Genomic DNA, 21,714 nt, shown 5'->3' with positions numbered 1-21,714 from the left:
GATTCCTAGGCTTAAATTCTAAGAAAAGATCCCTAAGTGAAATCCTCTGAGACAGACTGGCATCTGGCCAGGGTACTAGGGCCAGAACCCCAGCTCCTAGGAAAATACCCAAGTATCTTGAACAACTGAATGTGTTTGGAGACCAGGGTCTCTCCTAAAATTTTTCTAAGAGGAAATATTTTTAACCCAGACATACCACAAGGCTCTCTCACAAGTCGGCCTATTTGGCTAGAAAATAGCCCCGAAAAGGAGAAAAACAACCTCTCCCCACTCACCTGGGGAGAGAGATTCACTGAGCCAGCTAAGTGAACAGAAAAATTGTGGATATGATTTACTCCATAAAATAGTACCTATTGAAACTATGGAGAAATTGGCCTGTAGGAAAGCAACTGAGAGACGTTTCTATTTGTTAGTATACTTTCTGAGCTTACCTGCAAGTTATTCTCCTATTCCTTCCCTTCTATTCCCTTTGCCAGGTAAAGTGCGTATGAGAAGGTGAGATTTGTTTCTTTAGAGTTTGTGTGGCCTCTGCATATTGCAGTAGAGAGGTTCAGAGGTTTTCTTGCTGTTTAGTTTTAAAGTTTCTCCTTCATTTATTTTCTCTCTGCCCTCTTCTACCCCCTTACACTTATTTTCCCCATCCATGTTTTTTTTGGCTACAGGGAACTTTGAATCCCAACTTCAAAAGAAACCTATAATGAAGCCTGGCTGATGTTTAACAGATCTGCCTCTGTAGGGGCCCAGTCCAGCCGTTCCTTTGGCTCAACAGCCACAGAAGGTGAGTGAGCAAAGCACAGCTAAACCAGAGCACCCAGCTCTGTGCAGCACCCATTTCTCCACCTGTTCCCTTGGATGTCATGTGCATCTGCCCTCCTGTCCTGAGATACACATCCAAGAGCATGCAACTGCAGGCACCACTCTCTGGCATGCTCCTTTAGGGCACCTCCCAGTCCACCCTCTTGAGGACCTGTTTAGAGGGAAGTGGACCATGCTCTGGGGCTTCCCCAGTGGTACTAGTGGTAAAGAACCTGTTTGTAAATGCAGGAGACACAAAAGACGTGGGCTTGATCCCTGGGTTGGGAAGGTACCCTGGAGGAGGGCATGGCAACCCACTCTAGTATTCTTGCCTGGAGAATTCCCATGGACAGAGGAGATAGGTGGGCTACAGGTTATGGACTTGCAAAAGAATAAGACATGATTAAAGCAACTTAGCACAAACGCAAGTCTGGACCATGCTCTAGCATTGCTATATACAATAGTCTTTCTGCCCTCAAACTCCTCACCATCAAAACTCAGGCAATGAGGCAGAGGAGAGACAATGAGGCACCAAGACACAGAGACCTCAGCCCACCACAGGCATCAGTAAACAAATGCATGCCATCGTCATCCCATTGTCTGCTTCAGAGCATAGTGACACTAGGTGGCTAATGACTCGCTTAAACTATGCTCAGTCATTTATTTTTACTTGGTGATTGTCCTCCTCCACATGATAATAGAGTGATGAAATCTGACAGAAACCAAAGCAAAGAGGTAAACGCGATGTTCTAGATTTGGTTGGATACTAAACTCATGTGAAAAGGGGAGGGAGAATGAGGGATGGAAAGTAGATTCAGCAACAAAGCACCCTTCATCTCTGGGACATAATTTTAGAGAGAAAAACAACAAAAATAAATCATGACCAAAAAAGAAACTGCAGACCGCAAAGGTCAGGAAAGCTGGGTTTCCCTTAGGGCATAGACATTCCCTTCGCTTGGCTTTCTAAGATGCATCATAGGGAGTAGCCAACGACATTTGGGATTTTACTAAAGAGGACTTTCAAGCCCTCTTTCCCACAGCAATTGTAGACCCTCTCTTAGGGTAGCTACGATGTAGAAATAGACATCTGGCCTATGTAGCCTTCACTTTCCACAAGCCAAGTTTCTCTATCTTGGTAATTCTGCTCAACTGGCTGGGTAATGTTATCTATAATTCATATCTCCTTCTGACCAGTCCCAAGTCTGATAAATACTCTGCCTTTGATAGGTGCATCTGGGTTACAGATGTTTGGTGTGGGAGTCCTCAGACTCCCTCCTCATCTCAGAGCCTTTGGGAGAGGAACTCCTTTGGGCTACATTTCTGGTTTCTTGCTGTGGGTGGGGGAAGAGGGAACACTAAGTAGGATTGGAAAAATGAAGAGGATTGTTCATAGAGCCATCACTGTGCTTGCATGTTAGTGATCTGTCTGTAGATGTGTCCCCCACTTTCCAACCAACGCTGTGAGTTCCTGAACAGAGGGATTCTGTGCCTGACACACTGTGCTCCTCAAAAAATGTCTGATAAAACATTTGTAGAAGTTGGGTTCTTCAGAGTCACAGAATAAAGGGACTGTGAACTTGAGCACTGTGATTTAATTGTAACAATACAGATGCTATGCCATGCCTTGCCGTGTGGTACCTGAATGCTTAGTCGTGTCTGACTCTCTGAGACGCTTTAAAGGATAGCCCACCAGGTTCCTCTGTCCATGGGGTTTTTCCAGGCAAGAATACTGGAGCAGGTTGCCATTTCCTTCTCCAGAGAATCTTCCCAACCCAAGAATCAAATCTATGTCTCCCATGTCTCCTGCACTGAAGGTGAATTTTTACTTGCTGAGCCATCAGGGAAGCTCCATAGAGATGCTGCTGCTGCTGCTGCTGCTGCTGCTAAGTCACTTCAGTCGTGTCCAACTCTGTGTGACCCCATAGACGGCAGCCCACCAGGCTCCGCCGTCCCTGGGATTCTCCAGGCAAGAATGCTGGAGTGGGTTGCCATTTCCTTCTCCAATGCATGAAAGTGAAAAGTGAAAGTGAAGTCGCTCAGTCGTGTCCAACTCTTCATAACCCCATGGACTACAGCCTACCAGGCTCCTCCGTCCATGGGATTTTCCAAGCAAGAGTACTGGAGTGGGGTGCCATTGCCTTCTCCGAATAGAGATGCTAGATACTGGTAATTTAGTTCAGAGACAACCACTAACTCCACTAAGTCATAGGCCCTCATAGAAATCCAGAGATCTACATCTCTGTGAATCCAAAGTCCTTTCAAACAATCTAAGCTATGGCACAGAAAAGCAGTCTACACTCTATGTTCTGCTTTTAGTGGGTCAGACTGGATTTAAACCTGGGTATTTAGATAAAATTATTAAACCCCTCCACTAAGATATGAGCACTTGTTCTATGTATTCTTTATATTTGTCCCTTTGCTTGTCTTACTGTGTCTGGCATATCAGAGAAACTTGATAAATAATTGTTTTTCAAAATATGGTTCCTGCCAATAAGAGTTATGAAAAACATTCAATGTTTTTAATAATAAAAATTTAACACAAGAAATACAAAGCAGAGAAAGTGGAGTAGAATAAAAGGTCTGTACATGAAATAAGTATAAGGGAACTGAGAAAAAAAAACCCACTGTCTTCAGGATTCTCCCCCTAAAAGAAGAAATTCACAAATAAGTATCCTTTTTTAAATCATAATAATAGGGCTATAAAAGTGTGTTTCTTATTGTGAATAAGCACTATGCACTTGAGAAAATCCACCAGCATGAAAGACAGATCAGAATTAAGAGGGGAAAAAAAGGAAAAATAAAAGTTGACTACAGATGAATCAAATATACTGCACCAGGAAAAAAATTCAGAATTCATCTTACTTTTAGCCTCAGAAAATGGCTGCACCCTTAAAAACAGACTAATATAGAAAAATCAGAGTAAAGTCTTAAATATATGATTGCTAAGATTAAAAAAAAATTCAGCAGAAGATTTAGAAGATAAACTCAAGGAAATCTCCAAAAAATAGAACTAAATAACAATGAGATAGAACATATAAGAGAAAAAGGACAGAATAAATTCAGATCATCCTCAGAAGGTTCAGAGGGGAAAAAGAGATCAGAGAATTAAGAAATATCAACCTAATAATTTCAGAAAATTTGCTAGAGATAAGGATGGCATCACTCAGTGGACATGAGATTGAACAAGCCTCGGAGATGGTGAAGGACAGGGAAGCCTGGCATGCTGCAGTCCGTGGGGCCTCAAAGAGTCGGACACGACTGAGTACTGAACAACTGATCAACAACAACGACGACAACAAGAGGCATGTGTCCAAACTGAAAGAATCATTGAATATCAACAAAAGAAGAATGAAAGGCCAACCCTTCCAAAAATTATCATAAAATCCCTAAAGTAACATGGCTAAAAATCCAAAATGATTTTTAATAGGAAAAAAATTCACCTCTAAAACACATAATTATTAGAATAGAAGCTAGAGACAATTAATGAATTTCTTCAAAAATTTAAGAGAAAATATTTCCCAACTCAAATTTTACACCAGGACAAACTATCCGTTTTGGGTAAAGGCAAAATAAAAGCATTTTGAGAAATGCTTTTCTGGAAAAGTTATCTAAAACATCCTTTCTTAGAAAGTTACTTAAGGAGGTTTTCCAGGAAAAAATTAAGCTTTAAATTAAGAGATATTCATGCAATTGAGGACACAGTGACTCCAATCCTCCCAAAAAATCAGTGATGAGAAATTTCAGGATAACAACTGTGCAGCAGAACTAAATATAACTGGTGAAGTCGGAAGAGGAGAGAAAAGTGGAATGAACTGGAAGGGAGAGCTCCAGAGGAGTGTTAAAAAAATTAAAAGACACTTTCTATAGATCTATTTATCTATTCTATAGATATGATAAAGCATTTGAAAATGAAGACATCAAAAAGGAAGGAAGATAGAAGGGAAGGAGGAAATAGAGACTCAAGGGATAGGGTCCATGTGTATGGGGAAGTGGAAGAGCTATGCCAGAAAGAAAGCATAGTAATAGAACAGAACCTTGTTCTGCAACCAAAGAAAAATATTTTATAGTCACAATATTATAAATATATATAACTGAGCCAACTACAAACAGTAAAATTAAAACATTAATTTTAAAATATATTAAAAAATGCAGATGCAATGTGGGAGTAAAGTAAAACTCTCATCGTTATAATAAAAGCAAGTCATAATATTTAAAACTAATGTTTAAACATAATGTTTAAAATGGATGAAAATAAGTTGATCCAGTGGTTCAGACTCTGCACTTTCACTGCCAAAGGCGTCGGTTTGATCCCTGGTCAGGGAACTAATGCAAGCCATGTGCATGTTCCCTGCCAAAATTTTTTTAAAAATAAAATAGATGAATCAAGTAATATAAATATAATGTTTGGATATTACCAAAAAGGCAAGTAAAATAATTAAAGATAGGAGTAAGGCTAGAGAGTAGAGAAGGACGAGGAAGAGTTAGGCAGAGGATTGCCATTCCTTATTTTTTGGTACAGTTGTCTTCAGTACATTTGATATTTTAACCAGGGACATTTATTTGGGCTTCCCTGTGGCTCAGTGGTAAAGAATCTGACTGCCAATGCAGGAGACTCAGGTTTGATCCCTGGGTCAGGAACATCCCCTGGAGAAGGAAATGGCAAGCATTCTAGTATTCTTGCCTAGGAAACCCCATGGACAGTGGAACCAGGTGGGCTATAGTCCGTGGGGTCACAAGAGAGTCAGATACAACTTAACAACTAAACAACAACAACCAAAAAAGTATGAATAGTTCCTTTTATTCCGTAAAGCAAGTTTTGCATCTAAGGGTAAGAAAGTTTGAAACACATCTGGGTCCACAGATAGAAAAGGATAAGTTACCATGGCAACTCTGAAGGAGTAAGGTGAATAAGTTATAAACCCCTGGGTACTAGCAGTGGCAGTAAGGATTCAGAGATAAGGGGCCACTCTAAGGAGAAAGATGCGTAGGTACCATGAAAGACATCTCTGTCAGTCAAGGCAGTGTGTTGTTATAATGAGCTAGTAGACAAATGAGAACAAGCCAGATTTGCCTGGAGAGCTCTCTGGAGATCCTGAGTTGGCAAACACTGTTGCTAGTGAGGTTTAGCTTCTGCTTAAGGTTATCAAAATCTAAAAACCAAACCCAAACAGAATCTTTCTTATGCAAATATTTCTGGTAATATGATCAGTTCCCTGGGTATTATTATGTAAACAAAGGCTTCCCATCTGTCAGTTCTAATAATGATAATAACTAATGTTAGTTTAGAACTATTTTTGTACTAGGAAAACTTTAGAGTTACCAAGCACTTTCCTGTACCTTGCTTCCCTGGTGGCTCAGATGGTAAAGAATTTGCCTGCAATGCAGGAGATCCGAGTTCAATGGGTCAGGGAGATCCCCTGGAGAAGGGAATGGCTACCCACTCCAATATTCTTGCCTGGAGAATTCCATGAATGGGCTACAGTTGTAAAGAGTCAGACACGACTGAGTGACTAACACATTTCCTGTACCTTATTTCATTTGCTTCACAAAATAACCCAAAGATATAGGTAACACCAAGTATTACTGCAACCCTTGTTTTACAGACAAGACATCTGGGTTTCCAAAAGTGACTTGTACAATTTACATAGCTGGTTAAGTAACAAGGGCTCTGGAATTCAACTCCGTTCCCTCTTTGCAAATCTTACCGTTTTGACATCACATGTCTGAGATATAGGAGAATCTATTAATTGGTTCTAACCACCCACACACAGGGGCATCAAGAGGACTGCCCACACACAAGACCACGAATTACCACACAAATCGTGTCCAAAAAATTCAAAGGCAGCCATTCAGGTATTGGGTGGAAACTGATATCCAATCCTCCCACCTCCCACCAACATAACACCCTAGCTCAGGTGTGAGGCATTTTATATTTCATACAAAGGTACAAGTTATAAGTAGGGAACCCTTGTCCATATGCACAAATCAACAAGTTTACCACTATCTCTATCCTTTCTTAACTCCCTCTAATAGTCCTCAACCCTGGCATCAACCATCAAGCAGAAATCCTCCTATTGGCTTCTGTCTCACAACAGATGACACATCAGATTCATTTATTCATTAAAATAAACATAAAATAGACAACTATGTTTCAGCTGATGCTCTAGGCACTGGGAATGTAACAAGAACTGATATTCCAGGCCAGGGAAAGACAAATCAACAAGTGCACAAGAAAAACACCAGAGGTGAGAAGTGTTATGGAGATAATTTAAATTAGTTGACATAATAGAGATTGACTAATCAACTTAGATTGGGTGATCAGGAAAGGTCTCGCCAGGAGGTGACATTTAAATAGATTTTGGAATGACAAGAGAAAACTCACCAAGGGAAGATTAAGGAAAAGAAGATTCCAAGGTGAAACAGCTAGTGCAAAGCTCTGGGGCAGGGACAAGCTTAATGTGTGCCATGGAACAGACTAGAGTCTGCGAGGCTGTGTAGTGTGGGTGTGGAGAACCAGGCTGGGGTGGGAGAGAGGCTGGAGAGGTAGACAGGGTTCGTGATCCAGGAGACAGGAGTGGGGCTCGGGTTTCATTCTAAGTGTAGTAGGAAAACATGTAAGGAGGCAAGTGACCGGATCTGATGCACCTTTCCAGTGGGATTGTTCCAAATACTGTGTGGAGAATGAAATTTAATGGAGCAAAAGAGGAAGCCTGCAATTGTGCTTAGATGTGAAACATCTTAGGTTCATAAAGCTGCTGAACTGCTCAGTCCACGTCACAGACTAAGCACACATGGGGCCTCCTCATGAATTTGCACTACTTTGCTGGAAACCAAAGACTGTGAAAAGAATGGAAGTGAAAGTGTTAGTCGATCAGTCATGTCCGACTCTTTGCAATACTATGGACTGTAGCCTGTCCATGCAGTTCTCCAGGCAAGAGTACTGGAGTGGGTTGCCATTTCCTCCTCCAGCGAGTCTTCCCAACCCAGGGATCAAACCTGGGTCTCCTGGCTCCTGTATGAGTGCTGTCTATCAATGTATACCCCCTTTGTTCTCTGCAAAGATGCCCTGGCTTCCTTGGACAGATAAAGTCATTCAGCTTCCCTGTATCTCAAGCACGTGGTGCATGTGCGGCTCACACCACATCCACAGTTGTGTGCTTCAAAGAAACTGAGTTTGTAAGGGTTGTGTTTTCATCTTAGTCATCCGTGTGTCCCTAATTACCCAGCACAGCATCTAGTACTTGATGAAAGCTCACCGATACCTGGTGGAGTAGATAATTGTTCTATTTGGAGGTTGCGTGAACACTCTTTTGTTTCCAGAAGCCAAAAAGATAAAATGACGTCAGGAATGCACCCTCCAAGCAGGATACCCCCTGGCCCCGGTCCCTTACCTCCTGGGTGAGTCAGGGTCAAAGCAGGTCTTGCGCACCTCGGCCACGTCTGGGTCACAGCAGTCGCCCTCGTCAAAGTCGTTCAGCATGTTGTTGCACCCCACATGGCAGCGCCCGTCCTTGCGATTCCAGGGGTAGCACCGGCCCCGCAGGCGGCAGTCACCCCCATCATAGCCCGTGAGTGGGTGCTCGCACTCGGGGTCACAGTGGTCGTTGCCAATTTTGCTGGGCTCACAGTTCAGCAGCACGATGCGGTGGCGCAGGGTGGAGTTTTGGACGCGGTGGACGCTCAGCTGCCAGCTGATGTTGTAGCGGCTGAAGGCGTCATTGAGCACCTCGTGCTGCCGACGGATCTGCTCCTCACTCACCGTGGGGTTCAGACCCTCGTCGTCATAGATGTTCACCAGCCGGTAGCGGATCACCTTCTCTCCCCGGAGGGGCCAGTGCCCATTGTACTGAGAGATCAATTCCACATTGTCACATGCTGTCTGCCCACAGAGCGGGGGCTGCAGAGGGGACAGAATCTCAGGCTCTGACTCAAAGCCCTGGAGAACCTCAAGCCGTGGGTACTTCCCATCTCTAAAGGGGACCCACTGTTCTTCCAGGGGCTCAAAACTGGCGGTCAGTAGCAGGGTGGTCAAATCCTCCACCTCCATTGGCTGCTGAGGACTGTGCTGAAGGTGGCTTTGTGAGCGGGCTGTCGACCAGAAGACCAGGATGCCCAGGTGTCCACGGAAAGAGTGCCCGTCTTCTGAGCTGTCCCCCCCAAGGAGGAGAGAGCGACAAGATGCCATGAAGGGGCTGTTCAGGGGACCAGACTGATCTGGACTACTAGCCACCTGAGTGCCATCCACATACAAGGCCATGCGCTGTCCATCGTAAGTGGCTGCCACGTGGGTCCACTTGCCCGGTTGGTAGCGACTGTGGCCCATCACAGTGGTGGCTTTCTTCACTCGATCGGTGCGAAGAGAGAAGAAGAAGCGAGCATCTCGCCTTCCCACATCCTTCCCTGAGCGGATCCCCAGGGCCCAGCCCTTGTCACTGATAGCGTGGGAGCAGTTATCAAACACACCTGGGAAAGAAGGAAGAGTCGAGGGAGAAATACCAGATGCAAAAGGGATGGAGAAAGGGAGAAGAAAACCCGTATAAATAGCAAGAATGTAGGTTTTTAATGGGAAAAAAAAATTGATACAGAGTCCCCACCTAAGATGCTTGTCCAGTACCCCATATTAGATGTTCTGGCAACAACTTTCCCCAAAGGAATTTAATTTGAGATTCCATCCAATTTAACGCATTCCAGTATTTTTAAATAACCAAAATGGAAGCTGGAAGGGGATTTGTCACAGTGCAAGTGACAAATATCCTCACTACTTTGTCACAAACATTTCTCATGCTGACTTCGCATCCATGCCTTCTTCTCTTTCCACTTCCTTAGAATTCACAAGGGCCATTGTAGTTTTTACAAAATATAGTAATCTACCCCCCAAAAAAGATTTTTTTTCTATTGAATATTGAAATGACGAATCCTGTGGGGAAAATAAGAAGACTGTAACATCCTAGACATGTTATTCCCTCTGATGCCTAAGGGCAAGAACGCCCATCTGAAGTGAACAGGTGTTCCCCTAAGTAAGCAAAGGAGTATTGCCCCATGGTCCTAGACTATAAAAACCTAGTCAAACTATAAGAATAATTGTTCTTATGACCCATAATGCCTACCACAGTGCAGAAGTGGAATCTTTCCAGATGAATGAAGCTCCTTACCACATGCTGCCTTAGCATCATATTCATTGCAGGCCCAGGACTATGAAGTCCCATAAACAAAGCAGAGAATTCCTGTAGATAACTATATCACTAAGAATTTGGCAGCAGGAAGGAGTAGTCATATGTGACAGATGAAAGAGGAAGCCTCAGACAATATGGAGGCCTCGAATGTTCCTGGCAAAGCCATCTGCAGTTATGAGTTCACCACCTCCTCCCAGTACCTCTTCCTGTACATAGGCAGAGTCTATGTAGTTAAACAGTCTTGTAATTTACGTAGAGGTAGTACATTCACACAGGAAATGCTTAGTAAATACTGCTTTAAGAATGAATGGATAATGGAAAAGTTGACTGGCCTTTAGATAGACACAGGAAGCTAACAAGTCATTCTTCCCCAGCCCCCGACACACCCCCCAGGCAAGAATTTTACTTATTCCTCTCAACTTCTATGTAATGCACTCAAATGGTACTATCCTATGGAGAGTCTGAATTTTAAAGCCATGAGTCCCCCCATTCTAATCGCAGGCAAGTATCAAAAGTAGCTATGCTTTCATAAAAGGATAGATTATCTTCTCTTCTGTCTCTGCTGCTGCTGCTGCTAAGTCACTTCAGTCATGTCCGACTCTGTGTGACCCCATAGATGGCAGCCCACCAGGCCCTGCCGTCCCTGGGATTCTCCAGGCAAGAACACTGGAGTGGGTTGCCATTTCCTCCTCCAATGCATGAAAGTGAAAAGTTAAAGTGAAGTCGCTCAGTCGTGTCTGACTCTTAGTGACCCCATGGACTGCAGCCTACCAGGCTCCTTCATCCATGGGATTTTCCAGGCAAGAGTACTGGAGTGGGGTGCCATTGCCTTCTCCCCTTCTGTCTCTAGTATAAATCAATAACTTGTGTTTTAAAAAAATAAATGTTCTTTTTAACAAAGGCAACTCCTCCCCAATCTAGTAATTCTACCAATTATACTTGCAAGTGAACACTAGGAGTAATAAAACGGTGATATTCTGGTTTTGTATTGAGAAAGTCAATTCCTAGGCAGGTTGATAAGAAGTCTAGAGGTCCCTGAGGAGAGAGAGGTCTGGGGTTCTTGAGGAGGAGGAAAAGACAAACTTTTTTTTTTTCCTCTACATTCATTTGTCTTAGTCACATAATTTTTTTTTTTTTTAAGCCTGAAACTGATGATTACACAACAAAAAACTCAGTTTAAACTCTGTACTGCTGCTGAGGCTGCTAAGTCGCTTCAATCATGTCTGACTCTGTGCGACCCCATAGACGGCAGCCCACCAGGCTCCCTCGTCCCTGGGATTCTCCAGGCAAGAACACTGGAGTGGGTAGCTATTTCCTTCTCCAATGTATGAAAGTGAAAAGTGAAAGTGAAGTCGCTCAGTCGTGTCCGACTCTAGCGACCCCATGGACTGCAGCCCACCAGGGTCCTCCGTCCATGGGATTTTCCAGGCAAAAGTACTGGAGTGGGGTGCCATTGCCTTCTCCTGTACTGCTGCTGCTAAGTCACTTTAGTCGTGTCCGACTCTTTGCAACCCCATGAATCGCAGCATGCCAGGCCTCCCTGTCCATCACCAACTCCCGAAGTTCACTCAAATTCCCATTCCTATTTGGAACCAGTCTATTGTTTCATGTCCAGTTCTAATTATTGCTTCCTGACCTTCTTGAGAAACCTGATATCTTAGAATGTATATTATGGGAGTGGGTTTGGTAGGATCTTTCTATTACTAAGTTCTAAGCCTGTTATCCTAAAATGTAAATTGTGGGAGTGGGTCTGGTAAAATTTTCACAAACTTGAGACATTCTTTTGATTTACTGTAATAATTAATTAAAAAGTATATAACTCCATAGCTAACTCTAGTGAGGGGGGTATTCTCTGTCCCTCTTCTGATGTCTGTGTCAGAAGATTTCTCTGTCCCTTTTATGTCCCCGTGCCAGGCTGCGACAGCACAGGAGCGGCCAAGAGGAGCTACCCCACGTCCGAGGTCAGGGGCAGTGGCCAAGAGGAGCAACCCCACCTCCAAGGAGCAGTGGCTGCAAGCAGGAGAGCCAAGAGGAGCTACTCCATGTTCAAGGTCAGGAGGGGCAACTTGTCCAAGATAAGGAGCAGCATCTGTGCTTTGCTGGAGCAGCCGTGAAGAAGCACCCCAGGTCCAAGGTAAGAGAAACCCAAGTAAGATAGTAGTTATTGTGCGAGGGCATCAGAGGGCAGACACACTGAAACCATACTCACAGAAAACTAGCCAATCTGATCACATGGACCACAGCCTTGTCTAACTCAATGAAACTAGCCATGCTGTGGGGCCACCCAAAATGGAAGGGTCATGGTGGAGAGGTCTGACAGAATGTGGTCCACTGGAGAAGGGAATGGCAAACCACTTCAGTATTCTTGCCTTGAGAACCCCATGAACAGTATGAAAGGGCAAAATGATAGGATACTGAAAGAGGAACTCCTCAGGTCGGTAAGTGCCCAATATGCTACTGGAGATCAGTGGAGAAATAGCTCCAGAAAGAATGAAGGGATGGAGCCAAAGCAAAAACAATACCAAGTTGTGGATGTGACTGGTGATAGAAGCAAGGTCCGATGCTGTAAAGAGCAATATTGCATAGGAACCTGGAACGTTAGGTCCATGAATCAAGGCAAATTGGAAGTGGTCAAACAGGAAATGGCAAGAGTGAATGTTGACATTCTAGGAATCAGCGAACTAAGATGGACTGGAATAGGTGAATTAACTCATATGACCATTATATCTACTACTGTGGGCAGAAATTCCTTAGAAGAAATGGAGTAGCCATCATGGTCAACAAGAGAGTCTGAAATGCAGTACTTGGATGCAATCTCAAAAACGACAGAATGATTTCTGTTCATTTCCAAGGCAAACCATTCAACATCACAGTGACCCAAGCCTATTCCCCAACCAGAAATGCTGAAGAAGCTGAAATTGAATGGTTCTATGAAGACCTACAAGACCTTTTAGAACTAAAACCCAAAAAAGATGTCCTTTTCATTATAGGGGACTAGAATGCAAAAGTAGGAAATCAGGAAACACCTGGAGTAACAGGCAAATTTGGCCTTGGAGTACGGAATGAAACAGGGCAAAGGCTAATAGAGTTTTGCCAAGAGAACACACTGTTCATAGCAAACACCCTCTTCCAACAACACAAGAGAAGACTCTACACGTGGACATCACCAGATAGTGAACACCTAAATCAGATTGATTATATTCTTTGCAGCCAAACATGGAGAAGCTCTATACAGTCAGCAAAAAAAAAGACTGGGAGCTGACTGTGGCTCAGATCATGAACTCCTTATTGCCAAATTCAGACTTAAATTGAAGAAAGTAGGGAAAACCACTAGACCATTCAGGTATGACCTAAATCAAATCTCTTATGATTATACAGTGGAAGTGAGAAATAGATTTAAGGGACTAGATCTGATAGATAGAGTGCCTGATGAACTATGGAATGAGGTTCGTGACATTGTACAGGAGACAGGGATCAAGACCATCCCCATGGAAAAGAAATGCAAAAAAGTAAAATGGTTGTCTGGGGAGGCCTTACAAATAGCTGTGAAAAGAAGAGAAGTGGAAAGCAAAGGAGAAAAGGGAAGATATAAGCAACTGAATGCAGAGTTCCAAAGAATAGCAAGGAGAGATAAGAAAGCCTTCCTCAGCGATCAATGCAAACAGAGAGGAAAACGATATAACAGGAAAGACTAGAGATCTCTTCAAGAAAATTAGAGATACCAAGGGAATATTTCATGCAAAGATGGGCTCAATATAGGACAGAAGTGGTATGGACCTAATGGAAGCAGAAGATATTAAGAAGAGGTGGCAAGAATACACAAAAGAACTGTACAAAAAAATATCTTCATGACTCAGATAATCACGATGGTGTGATCACTCACCTAGAGCCAGACATCCTAGAATGTGAAATTAAGTCGGTCTTAGAAAGCATCACTATGAACAAAGCTAGTGGAGGTGATGGAATTCCAGTGGAGCTACTTAAAATCCTGGAAGATGATGCTGTGAAAGTGCTGCACTCAATATGCCAGCACATTTGGAAAACTCAGCAGTGGCCACAGGACTGGAAAAGGTCAGTTTTCATTCCAGTTCCAAAGAAAGGCAATGCCAAAGAATGCTCAAACTACCACACAATTGCACTCATCTCACATGCTAGTAAAGTAATGCTCAAAATTCTCCAAGCCAGGCTTCAGCAATATGTGAACCATGAACTTCCTGATGTTCAAGCTGGTTTTAGAAAAGGCAGAGGAACCAGAGATCAAATTGCCAACATCCACTGGATCATGGAAAAAGCAAGAGAGTTCCAGAAGAACATCTATTTCTGCTTTATTGACTATGCCAAAGCCTTTGACTGTGTGGATCACAATAAACTGTGGAAAATTCTGAAAGAGATGGGAATACCAGACCACCTGACATGCGTCTTGAGAAACCTATATGCAGGTCAGGAAGCAACAGTTAGAACTGGACATGGAACAAAAGACTGGTTCCAAATAGGAAAAGGAGTATGTCAAGGCTGGGTATTGTTACCCTGCTTATTTAATTTATACGCAGAGTACATCATGAGAAACGCTGGGCTGGAAGAAGCACAAGCTGGAATCAAGATTGCCAGGAGAAATATCAATAACCTCAGATATGCAGATGACACCACCCTTATGGCAGAAAGTGAAGAGGAACTAAAAAGCCTCTTGATGAAAGTGAAAGAGGAGAGTGAAAAAGTTGGCTTAAAGCTCAATATTCAGAAAACAAAGATCATGGTATCCGGTCCCATCACTTCATGGGAAATAGATGGGGAAACGGTGGCAACAGTGGCTAACTTTATTTTTCTGGGCTCTAAAATCACTGCAGATGGTGATTGCAGCCATGGAATTAAAAGACGTTTACTCCTTGGGAGGAAAGTTATGACCATCCTAGATAGCATATTGAAAAGCAGAGACATTACTTTGCCAACAAAGGTCTGTCTAGTCAAGGCAATGGTTTTTCCTGTGGTCATGTATGGATGTGAGAGTTGGACTGTGAAGAAAGCTGAGCACCAAAGAATTGATGCTTTTGAACTGTGGTGTTGGAGAAGACTCTTGAGAGGCCCTTGGACTGCAAGGGGATCCAACCAGTCCATTCTGAAGGAAATCAGCCCTGGGTGTTCTTCGGAAGGAGTGATGTTAAAGCTGAAACTCCAATACATTGGCCACCTGATGTGAAGAGTTGACTCATTGGAAAAGACTCTGATGCTAGGAGGGATTGGGGGCAGGAGGAGAAGGGGATGACAGAGGATGAGATGGCTGGATGGCATCACCAACTCAATGGACGTGAGTTTGAGTGAACTCGAGGAGTTGGTGATGGACAGGGAGGCCTGGCGTGCTGCAATTCATGAGGTTGCAGAGTCAGACACAACTGAGCGACTGAACTGAACTGAAGCGTGTCACTTGCCAAAATCTTATAATTGCAATTCTGAACATTTTAACTTATTATCCTTAGAACCTATATTCTAGTAGCAACAATTTAATTGTTTCTACTTAGTTAATCTCATTGTTTAGTCTCTGAGTTGTATATGACTCTTTTGCAACCCCGTAGGACATACTCCCACCAGGCTTCTCTGTCCACAGGATTTCCCAGGCAATAATCCTGGACTGGGTTGCCATTTCCTTCTCCAGAGGATCTTCCTGACCCAGAGATTGAACAACATCTCCTGCATTGGCAGGCAGATTCTTTACCACTCTGCCACCTGGGAAATCTATTTAACGCAAGATCAGATCAAACCAGTCACTCAATCGTGTCCGACTCTTTGTGACCCCATGAATCGCAGCGCCAGGCCTCCCTGTCCATCACCAACTCCCAGAGTTGACTCAGACTCACGTCCATCGAGTCAGTGATGCCATCCAGCCATCTCATCCTCATTTAACCCAAAGGAAGCTATTAAAATTATTATAATTATAGTGTGTCTAAGATTTTATCTCTAACTTCTTGACACACTACACAGAAGATGGAATTTTCTTATTAGTTCTGATTAATCTAAATTTTAGTAACTCTATTATTAATATAAAGGATTTATTGGCCAAGGGTATTAAAATAGTTCTAGTTGGGAGTTGTAGGAAGTATATAGAGGTATTACTTTTTAAATGATTATGAAAGTAATGATTCTTTACTTTCATTTAATAAGATGTCCAAGCAGTATATGTGAAACCTCACTAGGTACCTGGACAACTGCATTTTACTTGCTATATTACCACTTTTCATATTTCATCTATAGGAAGAGGGTAAATAATTGGTGAAGCATTGCCTTGCACTCATTCCAGGAAAAAAAGAAGCATACTTAACAAATAGCATTTTCTAATCCAATTACTGTGAACTGAACATGTGTATTCCCCACCACCTCCCAAATTCATTTACAGGAACCCTACTGTCTCATGTAATGATATTTGGAGACAGAGCCTTTTGGGAGGTTATTAGGTCATAAGGGTGGTGCCCTCATGATGGGATTAGTGTCCTTTTAAGAAGGACAGAGCTAGCTCCTCTCTCTGCTCTCCACTATCTGAGGATACAAGAAGACAAACATCTGCCAACCAAGAAGAGGATTCTCACTGGATACCAGATCTGCTAGTGCCTTCATATTAGATTTCCTTGCCTCCAGAACAGTGAGAGATTAATTTCTTTTGTTTAAGACACCCATTCACCTAGAGGGTAGGATGGGAGGAAGAAGGGAGGCTTGAAAGGGAGGGGGTATATATATAATTATGACTGATTCACCTTGCTGTTTGGCAGGAACCAAGACAACATTGTAAAGCATGTGCATGCATGCTAAATTGCTTCAGTCGAGTCCGACTCTGTGCGACCCTATGGACTGTAGGCTGCCAGGCTCCTCTGTCCATGGGGAATCTCCAAGCAAGAATGCTGGAGTAGGTAGCCATTTCCTCCTCCAGGGGATCTTTCTGACCCAGGGATTGAACCTCTGTCCCTTACGTCTCCTGCACTGGCAGGCAGGTTCTTTACTACTAACGCCACCTGGGAAGCCCTTGTAAAGCAATTATCCTCTGATTTAAAAAAAAAAAAAAGACACCCAGTTATGGTATTTTTGTTATAGCAGCCTAAACGAAGACATCACTATCCTCAACACTAGCTGTGGATCAGAATCACATGTGGTACTTTCACAAATACAGATTCTTGTGAAACCATGTTGAGATCTGCTGATATTCTATATTTACAAAACAAGTCAAGCTTTTCCCTGCAGCTCAGTAGGTGGAAATGCAGAAGACAGAAGCTGGGGGTCTTAGAATTTCCACCAGTGGAAAAGCATTAGAAAATTTGTTATTAATAAGTTAAGTCAGACAGGAAAGTGGAAATAGCATCTGAGATTCTTTTAAACCATTTATTTAAGGACTAATATCAGATCAAGTATTTTAGGTTTGTCTGAGGTCTCTACATAACCATAGTGCATTCTTGCTCATTAACTCTGGAAACTAGTGGAATGAAAGGCAGTTAAAACAAACAGGTGTCTGTTATGAAGTGTACTGATATAATGCTGTTAGAGAAGATGGTTAATTGGTTGTCTAGGACTGGTAATTAATTAGAGTTTTTATTATCTATAATTCAACTCATATTTAAGACTGCTGAAATGGAAATAAATGCCCCCTGTTCTCACTAAAAAATCTATTATTCCCAGAGAAGAAACTGTGGCCCTGAAGAACAGTATGCTGACATCTCTCTGAGAATCACTGCCAGCCACACCAATCTCTTTCATGAGATCACGAGTGTGTCCTTCTGGGGATTTTCAAAATTTCCAAGGACAAAGTAGATAAATGCTTCTAGCCCCTGCATTTTCTATATTCTCATAGTCTGTAGGGGTGATAATCTGTTCCTCCAATCTGTGTGATATTGAATGGAAAAGTATCTGGTTCACTTCTACCTTGAGACTGAGTAAGCCAGACTACAGTTAGACCAGAATTGCAGTCTGTGCTCAGAAAAACACAGATTTACCCCAACGGTGAACCTCTGACCTGGAAGTGCTCTGCTTCACCCCCTGTAGCTGGTGGGAAGAGGATCCTGCTTTGTCGCTTGGGGCAGTCACCCCATGAAGCCTCAAAGGATTTGCATTTCCTCTCACTATCTTACTCCTTCTGGAAAAAGAAATTCCACTTGGAATTAGTCCTTTAGGCTCCTCAAACGTTTACTGAGCATCTTATGCATGCCAGCCATATACATTCTTCTTAGTTTGGAAATAAAGGTAGTTTTTGCCCTTCAGGAGTTATAGTCTCATGGGAGAATGAGCAACATAGGAGATAATTTTAATATAATATCAGAACTAAGCACAAGAAATACATAAAACCCTCTGATGAAATAAGATGAAAAGACAACCCTCAGAATGGGAGAATATAATTGCAAATGAAGCAACTGACAGAAGATTAATTTCCAAAATATACAAGCAGCTCATGCAGCTCAATATCAGAAAAATGAACAGCCCAATCAAAAATTGGGCAGAAGACCTAAGCAACAGATGGTCAACAAACATGAAAAGATGCTCAACATCACCCATTATTAGAGAAATGCAAATCAAAACTATAATGAGGTATCACCTCACACCAGTCAGAATGGCCATCATCACTGGATGCTTGGGGCTAGTGCACTGGGACGACCCAGAGGGATGGTATGGGGAGGGCGGAGGGAGGAGGGTTTAGGATGGGGAACACATGTATACCTGTGGCGGATTTATTTTGATATTTGGCAAAACTAATACAATTATGTAAAGTTTAAAAATAAAATAAAAATTTAAAAAATCTACAAACAAAAACTGCTGGAGAGGGTGTGGAGAAAAGGGAATCTTCATGCACTGTTACTGGGAATATAAACTGATACAACCACAGTGGAAACCAGTGTGGCAGTTCCTTAAGAAACTAGGAATAAAACCACCACAGGTATTGAAACTGTTAGTCACTCAGTTATGTCCAACTCTTTGCAAGCCCGTGGACTGTAGCTTGCCAGGCTCCTCTGTGGAATTCTCCAGGCAAGAATATTGGAGTGGGTAGCCATTCCATTCTCCAGAGGATCATCTCTACTCAGGGATCAAAGCCAGGTCTCCCACATCACAGGCAGATTCTTTATTGTCTGAGCCACCAGGGAAGTCATATGACCCAGCAATCCTACTTCTGGGCATATACCCTGAAAGTAAAAGTGAAAAGTGAAAGTGAAGTTGCTCAGTTCTGTCCAACTCTTTGTGACCCCATGGCCTGTAGCCTACCAGGCTCCTCTGTCCCATGGGATTTTCCAGGCAAGAGTACTGGAGTGGGTTGCCATTTCTTTCTCTGGGAGATCTTCCCAACCCAGGGATCCAACCTGGGTTACCCACATTGTAGGCAGATGCTTTACTGTCTGAGCCACCAGGGAAGTTTCCTGAGAAAACCATAATTCAAAAGACAATACTGGATGCTTGAGGCTAGTGCACTGGGACAACCCAGAGGGATGGTATGGGGAGGGAGGAGGGAGGAGGGTTCAGGATGGGGAACACATGTATACCTGTGGCAGATTCACTTTGATATTTGGCAAAACTAATACAATTATGTAAAGTTTAAAAATAAAATAAAATTAATTTAAATGGCACATTAAAAAAAAAAAAAAAGACACGTGTACCCTGATGCTTATTGCAGCACTATTTACAATAGCCAGGACATGGAAGCAACCTAGATGTTCACTGACAGATGAATGGATAAAGAAGATGTGGTACATATATACAATGGAATATTCCTCAGTCATAAAAAAGAACAAAATGAGTCATTTGTAGTGATGTTGGTGAACCTAGAGTCTGTCACACAGAGTGAAGTAAGTCAGAAAGAGAACAATATATATATATATATATATATATACACACACACACACACACATATATATATATGGATTCTAGAAAATATATATGGAATCTAGAAAAATGATACTGATGAATCTATTTGCAGGACAGGAAAAGAGATGCAGATGTAGAGAACAGACTTGTAGACACAGTGGGAGAAGGAGCTGCTGCTGCTGCTACTGCTAAGTCGCTTCAGTCGTGTCCAACTCTGTGCGACCCCATAGACGTCTGGCAGCCCACCAGGCTCCCCCGTCCCTGGGAGAAGGAGAGGGTGGATCAAACTGAGAGAGTAGCAATGACATATGTACACCACCATGTGTGAAACAGACAGCCCCTGGGAAGCTGCTGCATCACACCGGAAGCCCAGGCTGGTGCTCTGTGATGACCTAGAGGGATGGGATGGGGGTGGGAAGGAGGCTCCAGCTGGGGTCGGGGATATACACATTTATAGAGCTGATTCATGCTGTTGTATAGCAAAAAGTAACAAAATTTTTTAAAATAAATAAATACATCAGTGAGTGAAAACAGAACCTAATTTCAACTCATAGTTCAGAGATGATTTCCTGAGGGAATGAGACCCAAACCTACTCTTGAAAAGTGTGTAAGAATTGGCCAGGAGAAAGAACGACAGATCGTTTCACACAGTGGCAGGATGGAGAGCACCAGAGGTGAAACGTGTCAAGGTAGTTCTTGTAAACACAACTAGGGACTTGGACTGTATAAGTTAGGGAACACCTAGGGGCTTTCCTATTGCTGTCAACTGTCTCTGATATGCTAAGAGCACACAGATAAACTCTAGCCTGAAACATCACATGGTTGACCTTGCCTTGCACACTACTTCAACTTAAATTAAGAAAAATTCTCAAAGCCTGCGGATAGACAACTGCAGCACAAGGAAAACATGAACACAACAAGTTGCATGTAGTTAACTCACCCATGCACTTGTTGAATAAATATTTATGAAGCAACACTAGCTGCTTATGTCAGTACGCAGTGCTGGGGATATCTATAGTGATCAAATGGTTACTTGACATCAAAAGGAGTTGGTATAGGGAAGAATATAAACCTTAAATAAGTAGCTAAAATGAACAATGCTGACAGTTCGAAGTATAAATAGCTATGTGAACAGCAAATGAAGAAAAGTCTTCATTAAAACATGGACATAATATGGCAAAATTCTCCCTAAAGTTACTAAATGTCAACTTTCCAGCACTGGCCTATTGTGGTAATAACTTCAGATCAGATCAGATCAGTCACTCAGTCGTGTCCAATTCTTTGCGATCCCGTGAATCGAAGCACGCCAGGCTTCCCTGTTCATCAACATCTCTGGAGTTCACTCAAATTCACATCCATCGAGTCAGTGATGCCATCCAGCCATCTCATGCTCTGTCGTCCCCTTCTCCTCCTGCCCCCAATCCCTCCCAGCATCAGAGTCTTTTCCAATGAGTCAGCTCTTCGCATGAGGTGGCCAAAGTACTGGAGTTTCAGCTTTAGCATCATTCCTTCCAAAGAACACCCAGGGCTGATCTCCTTTAGAATGGACTGATTGGATCCCCTTGCAGTCCAAGGGACTCTCAAGAGTATTCTCCAACACCACAGTTCAAAAGCATCGATTCTTCGGTGCTCAGCTTTCCTCACAGTCCAACTCTCACATCCATACATGATCACAGGAAAAACCATAGCCTTGACTAGACGGACCTTTGTTGGCAAAGTAATGTCTCTGCTTTGCAATATGCTATCTAGGTTGGTCATAACTTTCCTTCCAAGGAGCAAGTGTCTTTTAATTTCATGGCTGCAGTCACCATCTGCAGTGATTTTGGAGCCCAGTAAAATAGTCTCTCACTGTTTCTACTGTTTCCCCATCTATTTCCCATGAAGTGATGGGACCGGATGCCATGATCTTCGTTTTCTGAATTTG

General features: G+C 42.8%; 1 protein-coding gene across 1 annotated transcript in view; it reads right to left on the bottom strand.

The window, feature by feature from the left end:
• PAPPA2 (pappalysin 2) overlaps positions 1-21,714 on the bottom strand; it is a 316,324-nt gene that overhangs the window by 257,561 nt on the left and 37,049 nt on the right. The window contains exon 2 of the mRNA XM_010813486.4: positions 8,187-9,258. Within this exon, the coding sequence (XP_010811788.2) occupies positions 8,187-9,258 (1,072 nt within the window). The remainder of the gene's footprint in view (positions 1-8,186; positions 9,259-21,714) is intronic.

The sequence above is a fragment of the Bos taurus genome, chromosome 16 (assembly GCF_002263795.3).
Source record: "Bos taurus isolate L1 Dominette 01449 registration number 42190680 breed Hereford chromosome 16, ARS-UCD2.0, whole genome shotgun sequence".
Classification (NCBI taxonomy): domain Eukaryota; kingdom Metazoa; phylum Chordata; class Mammalia; order Artiodactyla; family Bovidae; genus Bos; species Bos taurus.
Note: the sequence above shows the minus strand (reverse complement) of the source record. Positions and strands in the feature narration are given on the sequence as shown.